We start from the raw sequence: 15026 nt of genomic DNA on the forward strand, positions 1-15026 counted from the left end.
GTTAAATTATTATATGCGTTTGTTTACATGACAAAACATGTATTTTTGACTCAAGAAGGTCCATACTGGCTCCAAAGGCAGATACTGATAAGATCAGGGCCTGGTATGTGGACTTTGGGGGTTTTACGATGTGGTCACATGTTGATTGGTCAGTTTGAATGTCTCAACATTTGGGCTTTAGTCACATGGTCAAGAAAGATACAAAATAGATGGTAAAACGCTGCTCTGCCTCTTTTCTTTTCCTGGCCTGCTTTCCTCCTCTGCTCCTCTCCTCCTTTGGAGTCTATCTTCGCTGACTCTACTGCAATCAGGCTAACTTCTGGGCCTGCTCTCTTTGTCTCTCTCCCTCCCTCCCCCTGTGTCTCTCCTGCTACCTCTTGTAACTTTAATTTTACATTTAAGCTGGGTACAATTTATATCATCTGTTTTATCATTTCATATTTGATCATTTTATACAGTTATTTTGTAATTAATTCAGTTGTAACCATCGAGAATTATTGTCATTAAATCATCTCATTTTCAAGTATTTGTGAATTACTTTTGATTTAACATCAACACTTAACTGTTCCATATTGCAATACAATACAATCACATATTATCAACGCTCTCCCACATTTATAGCTATTAATAATGCCCACTCGGCAGAACTACAGTTCGAACCGCTGTGGTTTAAAACCCAATCCTACAAAGTCAATTCTAGAGGGACTGCTCAAACAATATCTGCCTGTTTTCTATTAATTATAGTGTGTGAAATTCGGCTTTTAACTTAACATTTGGCTTAGAGCGGGAACCTGTAATGTAATCTGTGGTTTCTATTAGTGGTCTTTATTAACGAGTCTTCTGTTGCAGGCAGATTTCATCAAAGTGGCTCATCCGGACGCTGCTTATCGGGAGGCAGCGGAGAAAACCTGCGTTGACATCGGAACTGTTGTGGAAAAGTATGAATCTGTTTGTATGCTTATGCTGGATTTACTGTTAGTTAACCATATTTGTAGTTTATTTTGATTTATGCGTGTGTTACAGGCTTAACACAAATGTCGATTTGTGTCAGAGTCTGAAGAATCTGCTTGAAAATAAGGCTGTTTTGGACACATTGAACCCAGACACAAGGCAGGTGGTTTTCCTATTTCTAATAAATAAGTGAAAGTAGCCTGGATAAAATGCATTTCTGATGCAGCAATATGACTTTTGACTCCTTGACTGTCTTGAAAAACGTCTCTAATGCTAACGAAGGCTAGATTTACTTGATTTAAAGTGCAGTAAAGTAATAATTAATTTAGTAATAATATTTAGTATTTAGTAATTGTAATTTATTGTTGTGGTGAGACAGCATTTTCAGCTCCAGTGTCAAAAGATTAAATAAGATATTTACTATTTTAATGTTTAACTATTCATTCTTTCATTCATTTTTCCTTCGGCTTAGTCCCTTTATTTACAGGGGTCGCCACAGTGGAATGAACCGCCAACTTATCCAGCATATGTTTTACAGAGAAACACCCATACACTCACACTCATGCACTACGGCCAATTTAGTTCATCCAATCCACCTATAGCTCATATCTTTAGACTGTCGGGGAAACCGGAGCACCCAGAGGAAACCCACGCCAACACGGGGAAAACATGCAAACTCCACACAGAAATGCTAACTGACTCAGCTGGGACTTGAACCAGCAACTTTTTTGCTGTGAGGCCACAGTGTTAACCACTGAGCCACTTTGTCACCATATTTAACCATTATATATATTAAAATTTTAATTTAAAAAGCCTTTGTACTCCTTTAGAAAATGACAAAATCATCAAAACGAATACCCTGAAAATCAACGTTATTCCACCAAAAAATATTGTTTAACTGTAAAGTTAAAACATTGGGATTGTGCTGTCTAAAAAATAATACACTAAACAATAAAAATCATCATTCTTCCTGCTTTACACAGCATCATATGCAGTTTTAAACATGTTTAAACAAGTTTAAAGTGAAAACCATGTGATCTGAGGGAGTTAAAAAAAACTTGCCATTCTGCGTTGCAGGAAACTGCTTTTCAGGCTCCGAACAGCCTTTTCAAGCCAAAAACTAAAAGTGATACAAACTGCTTAAAAACAATGAAAGTCATCAGTCTTTCTGCTTTAAACATTTTATGCAGTTTTAATCATGTCTGAAAACATGGATTTTTGTTATTTTATGCAAAATAAGACATGACAACATTTTTTATATTGAATTAAGAGGAAATGTTATCAGTATACAAGAAAAGTTATGTTTGTGAACATACCCAAGTCCAGATAAACTGAATTTTTAAGTCTGTTAAGCCTTGAAATTAAAAAAAAGAAATAATATGATATGATAAGGTGCTGCTGCTTTTATTATTAAGGCAGAGCAAGTACCGAGACCTGCTACTGCCGATACATACGCAGCCATGCTGTCTGAGAATATAACAAACTGCAGCTGCAAACACATACACATACATACATATATATACACATATACATATATATATATACATATACACATATATATATATATATGTGTGTGTGTGTGTGTGTGTATGTATGTATATGTGTATGTGTGTGTGTGTGTGTAACCTCCAAAGCAGATCTAAACACAGGTGGAGCTAGTGTGGAAGACGGTCTCTGAAAACGTATATTTTCATATATATGTGAAATAAATCATCTTGTTCTATGCATATTTGTTCTATTACAAAAACCGAAACTGAATACAAGAGAGAAATAATCAAAGGTGGATAATCCAGAAGTGAACCCCAATATTTTTTTTCCAAAGATTTTGGTGTTTTCCTGACATTAAATAGGATTTTCTCAAGGGTTCAGTGGGAAATTAGTTAATTGATAGATAGTGTGGCGACTTCCAGCTAATATAAATTTGTTCCCATATATACAGTTGAAGCCGAAATTATTCAGTTGAGCAGAGCAATACATTCTACACAGTATTTTCTCATAATATATACAGGAGGGCTAATAATTCTGACTGAATTCTGTAGATGTGTTTTTTAGTTAAAACTTGTTACATTTGAAAAGTTTGATTTATACACTACCTGTCAAGTCTTGTCACCTATCCAAGTTTTAGGAACAACAAATAATAATTTGACTTCTAGTTGATCATTTGGTATCAGAAGTGGCTTATATGAAAGGCAAAGGCTTCTAGATTACGCTTATTTGACCAAAATACAATATGATCATGCCTTGATTTTTAATGATTTAATTAGGACAGTAAGGTCTGACTTTGCTTAGACAAAAGTCTTGTCACTTAACAGAAATAATGTCCAGTATAGAATATAAAGTCATGGTGCAGTGGAAAAAGAATGAATATTGTGTCTGACTCTCATGAGCTTGGAGGACTGCATCCATACATCTCTGCAATGACTCAAATAACTTATTAATAAAGTAATCTGAAATGGCAGAGAAAGCGTTCTTGCAGGACTCCCAGAGTTCATTAAGATTCTTTGGATTCATCTTCAATGCCTCCTTCATCTTACCCCAGACATGCTCAATAATGTTCATGTCTGGTGAGTGGGCTGGCCAATCCTTGAGCACCTTGACCTTCTTTGCTGTGGAGGCTGAAGTATGAGAAGGAGCGCTATCCTGCTGAAGAATTTGCCCTCTACTGTGGTTTGTAATGTAATGGGCAGCACAAATGTCTTGATACCTCAGGCTGTTGATGATGCCATCCACTCTGCAGATCTCTCACACGCCCCCATACTGAATGTAACCCCAAACCATGAATTTTTCTTCACCAAACTTGACTGATTTCTGTGAGAATTTTGGGTCCATGTGGGCTCCAGTAGGTCTCCTGTAGTATTTGTGATGATTGGGATGCAGTTCAACAGATGATGCATCAGAAAAATCGACATTCTGCCACTTTTCCAAATGATCAACTAGAAGTCAAGTTATTATTTGTTTCTCTTACCACTGAGATCGACGACGAGACTTTGGTCAGGTAGTGTAGTTGCTTTATAAATGTACTAACTTGCTTCATATGGTGCTGTTTTAGAAGAGTGGCGGAGCTGTTCCTGTTTGATTTTGAGATAAGTGGAATACATCTGGATGAAACAAAGGTAAGAGTGATCCCAAAATACAAGCCTGTTTTCATTAGACCACACTGATTTCCTGTCTTTCTTTGTGAATGATCTTAGAGGAGCAAGGCTGTCGCTCTTAATGTGAAGCTGCTGGATCTTTATCATGAGTTTCTGAGTGGCTCTCAGCTCCCAAACACAGTCGAGAAGCGATTTCTACCAGAACATATTCGCCATTTCTTCTCTATAGACGGAAACCTGATTCAGATTGGAGGGTTGCACGCTGACTCTCCTAATGAACTGGTGCGTGCATTTAAATTCTATTTGCTTAGTTACTGTTTACATATTTAATTGTTCATTGCGTGAGCTTGAAAGTGCATAACCATCCAGCCCAGGGTCAAACATGAACTCTATTTAGAATAATAGATTTTAGTGCCATTTTTCAGCGAATTGTATATACACTCACCAGCCACTTTATTAGGTACACTTTACTTGCATCGGGTTGGACCCCCTTTTGCCTTCAGAACTGCCTTAATCCTTCGTGGTATGGATTCAACAAGATACTGGAAATCCTAAGAGATTTTGCTCCATATTGACATAATAGCATCATGCAGTTGCTGCAGATTTTTCGGCTGCACATCCATGATGCAAATCTCTTGTTCCACCACATCCCAAACGTGCTCTATTGGATTGAGCTTTGGTGACTGTGGAGGCCATTTTAGTACAGTGAACTCATTGTCATGTTCAAGAAACCAGTCTGAGATGATTCGTGCTTAATGGCATGGCATGTTATCCTGCTGGAAGTAGCCATCAGACGATGTGTACATTGGTCATAAAGGGATGGACATGGTCAGCAACAATACTCAGGTAGGCTGTGGTGTTGACACGATGCTCAATTGGTACTAATGGACCCAAAGTGTCAAGAAATTATCCCCCACACCATTACACCACCACCACCAGCCTGAACCGTTGATACAAGGCAGGATGGATCCATGCTTTTATGGTTTTGACACCAAAATCTGACCCTACCATCTGAATGTGGCAGCAGAAATCAAGACTCATCAGACTATGCATCATCTTTCCAATCTTCTATTGTCCAATTTTGGAGAGCCTGTGCGAATTGTAGCCTCAGTTTCCTGTTCTTAGCTGACAGGAGTCACACTTTGTGTGGCTTCTGCTGCTGTAGCAGTAGTTTGGACGTGCTGTGTGTTCAGAGATGCTCTTCTGCAGACCTCGGTTGTAACGAGTGGTTATTTGAATTACTGTTGCCTTTCTATCAGCTGGAACCAGTCTGGCCATTCTCCTCTAACCTCTGGCATCAACAAGGCAGTTGAGCCCACAGAACTGCCACTCACTGGATATTTTCTCTTCGTCGGACCATTCTCTGTAAACCCTAGAGATGGTTGTGCGTGAAAATCCCAGTAGATCAGCAGTTTCTGAAATACTCAGACCAGCACGTCTGGCACCAACAACCATGCCATGATCAAAGTCACTTAAATCCCCTTTCTTCCCTATTCTGATGCTCGGTTTGAACTGCAGTAGATCGTCTCAATCGTGTCTAAATGCATCGAGTTGCTGCCATGTGATTGGCTGATTAGAAATTTGCGTTAACAAGCAGTTGAGCAGGTATACCTAATAAAGTGGCCGGTGAATGTATATGCAATTTTACATTTTATTTTGATGGATTTACTTTTAATGTACAGGAGTTGCATAGCTCATATAAGCCTAACTAATGCCTTTTTGAAGACCCAAAGCAATTAATTTTTGCACCATTCCCCTTTTTTATATTGGATTGTGTCCTGCTTTTAATGTAGGTAGAAAACTTTTTTACTAAAGGGATAGTTCACCTAAAAATGGAAATTGCGCCATAATTTAGTCACCATTCACTTGCAAAACCAGTTAGAGTTTTACTGTTTTAATGAACACAAAAAATATGTTTTGAAGAAAGCTGGAAACCTGCAACCATTGACTTCCACAGTATTTGTTATTCCTACTATGGAAGTCAATGGTCACAGGTTTCCAGCATTTTTCACCAAAGCAAAAAAGCTCAATCTGTTTTGGAACAAGTCAAGGGTGAGTAAATTATGCTAGAAATGTAATTTTTCCGGTGAACTGTCCCTTAATTTAGTGTCATTTAGGCAGGAGAAATTTTAGTAATTTTATCATGTTGATGTAAAAAGAAGTGTGTAATACAACTTCTACAATCAAAAATAGACACTGACATGGCATTAAATATAAATATACTCAACTATATAGTACTTTATTGTGCATATTATTGCCGTCATATCTTCCATTTTTGAGTCAGTTTTGTTCACTTTGATCACATTTTTGGCCTTGTTCGTTTTCAGTGGTGGAGTCCTGAAAAATCATACTCAAGTAAAAGAACCATTACTTGCTCTAAAATGTAGTTCAAGTAGCGTAAAATCTATTGTAAATATTACTCAAAATATGAGTAAAGTACTCTTTTAAAAGTACTCAAGAGTAGTGAGTATTATGCTAGTATATTAAAGGCTAATGCTTTTAAATGCAATTTGTGCTGGCGTGTGTAAACGTAACATTCTGTAGTACATTTAGTCATTATTTAAGACTTGTATGGCAATTTTCAGACTGTCTAAACAGTATCTGGGTCATTGCATGTAAAGATTTTGGCCATCTCCTTTGACACTTTTAATGCTTTTAAACAGTTTGCTGCATTTATAAAGGGCCCATGTCTTGCGGTTGTTCAGTATGATGCAATTTACTTTTCTATGTGCGATGTGATTGGACAGGAATCGCAGGACTGATTTTTCAATTCAGCCAATCACCATAGACATGAAATAAATAATTGACTGCAGGTGGAAGGAAAATAGTGGAGTAAAAGTACCAATACAGCACTAAAAATGTACTCAAGGCAACATAAAAGTACAATTCCTGAGAAAAACTACTGAATTACAGTAATTTGAGTATTTGTAATCTGTTACTTTGCACCACTGTTCATTTTCGACCCTGGTCATGTTTCTTTGGTTTGCCGTGCTATTGGCTGTTTTAGCAAAGTACGCTTCCTTCTGCATGTTCCATGAGCATCTTTTTTTCTTCCCTTTGCTAGGTGCGGGAAGCTGCATATAAAATCTTTCTGTACCCCAACACTAGTCTCTTGTTTTGTCTGGATGAGCTTTTGGCTTGTAGACATGAGCTGGCTACATTAGTGGGCTATGATTCCTATGCACACAGGGCTTTGAAAGGGACCATGGCCAAAACCCCAGGTAAAAACCGCTTTTAAAGGGATAGGTAATCCAAAAAATGAAAATGTACTCATTATTTACTCTTCCTCAAGTAGTTCCATACCTTTAAGGGTTTCTTTCTTCTGTTAAACACAAAAGGTGATATATTTAAAAATGTTCAAAACCTGTATCCATTGACTTCCATAGTAGGAAAAACAAATACGATGGAAGTCAATTGCTGCGTCCCAATTCACATACTATCCATATCAAGTAGTATTTGAGAATACAATTAGTGTGTCCAAAAAATGAGGATTCCAGAGTTGGATGGTCTACTATTTCCGGTAGAAATTCAGAACTACAAATCTGGGTAAAAAGTGTAAACAAACTACATGGCAGATGCATGAGATCGACCTTTAAGTGGAGAGGCTTAGATCAGGGGTGCCCAAACTTTTTCGAATGAAGGGCCAAAAACCAAATATCATTGATTGCCGTGGCCAGTGAACTGAAGATTTATATACCGACCTATTTTACATTCAGGTTGACATGGGTAATTTCCTTATAAATTTCCTAATATTTATAAATCAATAGAGAACATTGCTTTGTATAGTATTAACTAATGCAGTATAACTTTGTAAATGCTAACATATTACAAGGGTGGCACAGTGGGTAGTGACGTGGCCTCACAGCAAGAAGGTTGCTGGTTTGAGCCTTGGCTGGATCAGCTGGCGTTTCTGTGTGGAGTTTGTATGTTCTCCCCATGTTCACGTGGGTTTCCTCCAGGTGCTCTGGTTTCCCCCACAAGTCCAAAGACATGCTGTATGGGTGAATTGTGTTAGCTAAATTGTCCGTAGTGTATGTGTGTGAATGAGAGTGTATGGATGTTGCCCAGTGATTGGTTGCAGCTGGAAGGGCATCCGCTGTGTTAAACATATGCTTGATAATTTGGCGGTTCATTCCGCTGTGGCGACCCCTGATTAATAAAGGGAATAATCCGAAAAGAAAATGAATGAATGAACTTATTACAATAAAAACCAATTACATTTATGTAGTTTACAGTGTAGTTCAGTGCTGAATAGACTAGTCAAGCAGAATCTGTCTTTGCCTTGATTCGCTCACCAAAGTCTCTGCATTGTCCTCTATCTGTCTGATTAACTAATCTGATTGATTTACACCATTTAAATTGAAACATTTAATTTCAGTTAGCTTTTTTGTAGCTTAACAATAAAACAAACAATTAAAGGTTAATAAACTTTTCAAATGACAATCTCTAAACTAGCCCCATCATTCTTCCTCTTTTCTCAGATGGGATGGTGGGCCAAATCAAAGGTTACCATGGGCCAACGTTGGCCTGCGGGCCCTAGTTTGGGCATCTCTGGCAAGATAAAGATGTTTGAATGACACAAATATATATACACATCCAAAAATGAACAGTTTTACGTATTTTGTGATTCATTTTTTTGTTTTCCCCCATTTTATTTCTGCTTTTGAATTGTATTATGGGACTTTGATCTCTCTTTCAATAGTCGTTTCGTCTTATCCCTGATTAGAGAATTTAAAAGCTGTACTTATAAGCAAGTTTGTTTGCTTTACAGAAACCGTGATGAAATTTTTGAAGCTGCTAACAGAAAAACTATCCGACAGGTATGCTTTGCAGTCACTAACTAATATATTTTATTTTCGTAATCATTGATATACACTACCTGACAACAAGTCTTGTTGTCGATCCTAGTTTTAAGAGCAACAAATAATAACTTGACTTACGTTGATCATTTGGAAAAGTTACAGGAGGTGGATTTTTCTGATGAATCATCTATTGAACTGCATCCCAATCCTCACCAATACTGCAGAAGACCTATTGGAACCCGCATGGACCCAAAAATTCTCACTGAAATCAGTCTAGTTTGGTGAAGCAAAAATCATGGTTTGGGGTTACATTCAGCATTGGGCATGCAAGAGATCTGCAGAGTGCATTAACATAAATAGCCTGAGGTATCAAGACATTTGTGCTGCCCATAACATTACAAACCACAGGAGAGGGCAAATTCTTCAGCAGGATAGCGCTCCTTCTCATACTTCAGCCTCCACAACAAAGTTCCTGAAAGCAAAGAAGGTCAAGGTGCTGCAGGATTGGCCAGCCCAGTAACCAGACATGACATTATTGAGCATGACTAGGGTAAGATGGAGGAGGCATTGAAGATGAATCCAAAGAGTCTTGATGAACTCTGGGAGTCCTGCAAGAACGCTTTCTCTGCCATTCCAGATGACTTTATTAATAAGTGATTTGAGTCATTGCAGAGATGTATGGATGCAGTCCTCCAAGCTCATGGGAGTCACACACAATATTCATTCTTTTTCCACTGCAGCATGACTTTATCTTCTATACTGGACATTATTTCTGTTAAGTAACAAGACATTTGTCTAAGCAAAGTCAGACCTTACTGTCCTAATTAAATAGTTAAAAAAAATCAAGGCATGATCATATTTTATTTTGGTAAAATAAGCGTAATCTAGAGGCCTTTGCCTTTCATATAAGCCACTTCTGATACCAAATGATCAACTAGAAGTCAAATTATTATTTGTTGTTCCTAAAACTTGGATAGGCGACAAGACCTTTGTCAGGTTGTGTACTGTAAATTTTACTTTTTGTTTGTCATAACACAGAACATCGAAGGATTTCAAAATGATGAAAGAAATGAAGACGACGCACTCAACAAATCCTGTAAATATTGAATTTTTTCAGTTTGCTTTACAAATTTAAAAATGATTTCCTAATAATTTTTCTTTTCACATGACAGGAAGTGATGCCTTGGGATCATGCGTACCTCAGCGGTGTTAGTCGAACTGAAAAGTAAGAGAACTTAGTACTAAGTTTGGCGAACTGAACAATTTACGTATAGTCTACAAAACCGGGAAGTTAAATAAACTTAAATATGCAAGTTTTGGGAGACTCTATTACTCAATTAAATTGAGGCAACAAATTTACTCAATTAATTTATTTCAGTCAACTTATTAGGGTGTTCATTGCAAGAAAATGTTTACATCTCTCAAAATAGGCCACCTCCATCTATTTTATTTCTCAAACACCCTCATGCTTGTAGGTTTGAAATTGATCCCAGCGTCTACAGCCCGTATTTCTCTCTTGGTGCCTGTATGGAGGGACTCAACCACCTCTTCACAAAGCTTCTGGGGGTTTCTTTCCAAACAGAGCAACCGAAGATGGGCGAAGTGTGGAGCGAAGATGTTCGAAAGCTGGTGAGCGTCTCTTATTTGGTTACTTTAAAGTCAACCAGAAGCTGCGACCGTTTTTTTTTTTTTTTTTTTGTATTGTGACGCAGTTCCTAGAGAAACATAATATTAGATAACAGTGGGCGTGGCTTGTTTGTTCTACTGCGAGATGATTGGATGTATTATGATTGGACGCATTTCATTTAGAAGGTCGGGTAAAAGGGGAGAGCTATTACAACCTAACAGACTCCTCCTCCTCACCATTTCTGTGTGTTGTCAGAACTGACATCTGGAGGGGCGTGGTTAAGTATGTTAGCCCCACCAAATACCTCAGAAGGACGTAATCGGAGAATTTAACTGAAAAGAAACAGGAAGTGCAGTTTCAGATTTCAATTAAGGATTAAAGGGGAAACTATTGTTATTTTCTTAATGAAATGCACAGATGAACTGTTCACCACAAAACTGGCAATGTGAGTTAACAAAATCATATGGTTAGTTTTGATTTCATGTTTACTTTAAAGGGATAGTTCTTCCAAAAATGAAAACTTCTGTTATCATTTGCTCTCTCTTCACTCGTTCCAAACCCATTTTAGTTTCTTTCTTTTGTTAAGCACAAAAAAAGATATTTTTAAAAATGTCAGAATCCTGTAACCATTGACGTCCATATTTTTTGTTGTTTCTACTATGCAAGTCAATGGTGACAGGACTTCAGCTTTCCTCAAAATATCTTCTTTTGTGTTCTGCAGAAGAAAGAGACTCATTAAAGTTTGGAAACACTTGAGGTTGAGTAAATACTGAGTATATTTTCATTTTTACAGTGAACAATCCCTATTGGCAACGGTCAAATTGGGGAAACTTCAATATCTCATTTTTGATATTTTGCAGATGTATAAATGCATCAATGGGAAATTGTTTTTACTGTTTTTTATTTTTTTTGCACTGCTAACAGGCCGTGGTTCATGAAACAGAAGGACTGCTGGGATACATCTATTGTGATTTCTTCCGTAGATCTGATAAACCTCACCAGGTAAATCTGGCTTCAAATGGGGTCATAATGAGTTTTTTAATAAAACAAAAATTAGCTTTATTTATTCTATATTTTTAAATTATTTATTTATAGCTTTATTGAATAAAAATTTCATATTTAAAATATATTTCCGAGCATAAAAATAAATCACAATTTTTATATGACAAAACTCTTGTCATATTTAGAAAACAATTATTTGATGACAAATTCAAAGTGTTTAAGGATCACAGTGCAGCCCCCTGAATTGTCATTTTTTAATTTTTGTACTTTGCCACAATCTTTCAAACTGTTTTTAACCATTACTTTTTAATTGATTAGATTTTTTGAAGTTTGTTTTTTCTTACGTTATTTAATTTTCCTTTAATTACTACGTGCCAACAAGTATTGCCAGTGAATATGGATAAGGGATAGAATAGCTCTAAGTGTAACCTTTCATCAGAGCCCAAAAATATGACTGTACAATAAAGCATTCCAAAAATTACAGCCTTTTATGCGTCAATGGTCAAAAGGGTCATTTGAAGTCTCCAAGTGGCCTTTTTGGGGGAGCTCCTAGACATTCCCTTGGATAAACATGTGTAAAGCACTAATTGTATAAGGTACTGTTAAAATAGAACATTTTGGCTTGGTAAGGCTTCAAGTTTTGATCCAATTGTCTTTTCAAACTAATACCTCTTATTTATAGCCCTCTGCGGGCATTAATTAAGTTTTTTTTAATTGTTACATTGAATGAGCATGGAACATTTTTCCCCCATGAAATTAATCTTGAATGTTCAGGTCTGAATGCATACAAAATAGTGCATATTCGCTCACATTTCACATTTATGAATACTCCATGAAATAATGCCTCAATTGCACATTAAAACAGCTGTTTAGAAAACTTGTAAATCCAAAAAATTATTTTTCTTTCTTTCAAAATGTAATCAATCATCTGAGCATGTTGAGTAATCTTTTTTTTACTGTTTTCACTCAGTGTCTGAACCTAAAGTCAAGTACATATCTGAGCATCTAAATAAAAATAAATAAATAAAATTGATTAAACTCTTCAAAAACAATATTGCTTTATCAATCAACATCAATCATGTTTATTTATATAGCGCTTTTTACTATGTAGATTGTGTCAAAGCAGCTGAACATAGAAGTTCTAGTCCAGATTTCAGTGGTTCTGAAAATACTGTCTATGGCAGGACTGTCACTTCACCATCCGCGGCGGGCGTCTGAGGGAGGATGGAGTTTACCAGCTGCCTGTTGTGGTGCTGATGTTAAGTTTACCTCCACCCAGCAGCAGAAGCCCATGTCTGCTCACACCCTCCATGATGGAGAACCTTTTCCATGAGATGGGACACGCCATGCACTCCATGCTTGGCAGAACACGCTATCAACACGTCACAGGTCAGAGTCCATTACATAACATTACTGAAATACCAGTTGATGTTTAGAGCTACACAATATCGGAAAAAGAAAATCACTGAAAGATCCTGACCCTGGACCACAAAAACAAATAATGATGACAGAATTTTTATTTTTTGTGTAACATCCCTTTTATTATTTGCATACACTACCTGATAAAATTCTTGTCATCGATGTTAGTTATAAGAGCAACAAATAATAACTTGATTTCTAGTTGATCATTTGGAAAAGTGGCAGAAGGTCGATTTTTCTGATAAATCATCTGTTGAACTGCATCCCCATCACCACAAATACTGCAGAAGACCTACTGGAGCCCACATGGACCCAAGATTCTCACTGAATTCAGTCAAGTTTGGTGAAGGAAAAATCATGGTTTGGGGTTACATTCAGTATGGGGGCGTGTGAGAGATCTGCAGAGTGGATGGCAACATCAACAGCCAGGTATCAAGACATTTGTGCTGCCCATTACATTATAAACCACAGGAGAGGGCAAATTCTTCAGCAGGATAGCGCTCCTTCTCATACTTCAACTTCCACAACAAAGTTCCTGAAAGCAAAGAAGGTCAAGATGCTCCAGGATTGGCCATCCCAGTCACCAGACATGAACATTATTGAGCATGTCTGGGGTAAGATGAAGGAGGAGGCATTGAAGATGAATCCAAAGTATCTTGATGAATTCTGAGAGTCCTGCAAGAACACTTTCTCTGCCATTCCAGATGACTTAAGTTATTTGAGTCATTGCAGAGATGAATGGATGCAGTCGTCCAAGCTCATATTCATTCTTTTTACACTGCACCATGACTTTATATTCTATACTGTACATTATTTCTGTTAAGTGACGAGACTTTTGTCTAAGCAAAGTCAGACCTTACTGTCCTAACTAAATAATTAAAAATCAAGGCATGATCATATTTTAATTTGGTAAAATAAGCGTAATCTAGAGGCCTTTTTCTTTCATATAAGCCACTTCTGATACCAAAGATCAACTAGAAGTCAAGTTATTATTTGTAGTTCCTAAGACTTGGATAGACGACAAGACTTTAGTCAAGAAGTGTAGTTACGATCCATAAAACATTTGTTCATAAAAACAATACAAATGATAACCTTGTTAACACCGTATTATTTGCCATTAATTCACAAATCAAAAGAGTTCCTGAAAATATCCTGAAATGCTAAAATAATATGCAAATACCAATCATTTTTGATGTGAACATGATTTATCTGTGTTTCTGAAGGAACCAGGTGTGCCACAGACTTTGCTGAAGTCCCTTCTGTTCTGATGGAGTATTTCGCTTCAGATTATCGAGTTGTGAGCCAGTTTGCTCGACATTATCAAACTGGAGAGGTGGGTTAGTTCACATATCTGCTTTGGAGATCAACATCCATGATTTTCAAACCCATTAAAATAGAAAAAACATGTTGATTTAAAGGCATAGATCACATTAAAAAATGGGCATTTGCTGACCTTCAGCCCATCTAAGACAAAATGACTTTTTTGTTGAACATTTAAATGAATGTTGACACTGAGAGTCCAAAAAAAACATACACAGGTAAAACAAAATTAATAACACTTGGCTTCCGATGATATATGGTCCAAATAATATTTAATGTTTAGCTGAAGAAAACACATCTTGGATGGCATGAGGGAGAGTAAATTAAAGAAACACTTCACTTTTTTGGAATTATGCTCATTTTACGGCTCTAATTGCATTTTTTTCCCATTCAGCCAATCACTGTGAGCACTTTTAGCTTAGCATAGATCATTAATGCAGATTAGACCATTAGCATTAATAAAAATTGTTTTGATCATTTTCTATTTAAAGCTGGACTCTTCTGTAGTTACATTGTGTACTAAGTCTGACAGAAAATAAAAAGTTGCTATTTTCTTGGTCGATATGAGTAAGAACTATACTCTCACTCTGGTGAAATGATATAACACAACGCTGTTACCTATCTAACTAAGGACTATTTTTAGGCTCTGCGTTATATTATGGCACCTAGCCATATCAGCCCATAAAATAGTAACTTTTCAATTCTTTGTTGGTCTTCGTAAACAAAGTAATTTCAGAAGAATCAAGCTTTAGGGAGTTCACACCTGCCTTATTTAGTTGGTTGAATCGCAATAGAGTTCAATTTCCCTCTTGG

The 15026-nt window shown here is 36.9% G+C and overlaps 1 protein-coding gene across 1 annotated transcript in view; it reads left to right on the forward strand.

Annotated features, from left to right (window-relative positions):
* The window catches only part of mipepb (mitochondrial intermediate peptidase b), a 30957-nt gene that overhangs the window by 5738 nt on the left and 10193 nt on the right, over positions 1-15026 (forward strand). The window contains exons 3-14 of the mRNA XM_056466550.1: positions 850-938; positions 1024-1110; positions 4001-4064; positions 4143-4325; positions 7108-7264; positions 8815-8863; positions 9884-9941; positions 10018-10070; positions 10321-10474; positions 11397-11474; positions 12659-12863; positions 14117-14226. Coding sequence (XP_056322525.1) covers positions 850-938; positions 1024-1110; positions 4001-4064; positions 4143-4325; positions 7108-7264; positions 8815-8863; positions 9884-9941; positions 10018-10070; positions 10321-10474; positions 11397-11474; positions 12659-12863; positions 14117-14226 — 1287 coding nt within the window. The remainder of the gene's footprint in view (positions 1-849; positions 939-1023; positions 1111-4000; positions 4065-4142; positions 4326-7107; positions 7265-8814; positions 8864-9883; positions 9942-10017; positions 10071-10320; positions 10475-11396; positions 11475-12658; positions 12864-14116; positions 14227-15026) is intronic.

Source organism: Danio aesculapii, chromosome 10 (assembly GCF_903798145.1).
Source record: "Danio aesculapii chromosome 10, fDanAes4.1, whole genome shotgun sequence".
NCBI lineage: Eukaryota > Metazoa > Chordata > Actinopteri > Cypriniformes > Danionidae > Danio > Danio aesculapii.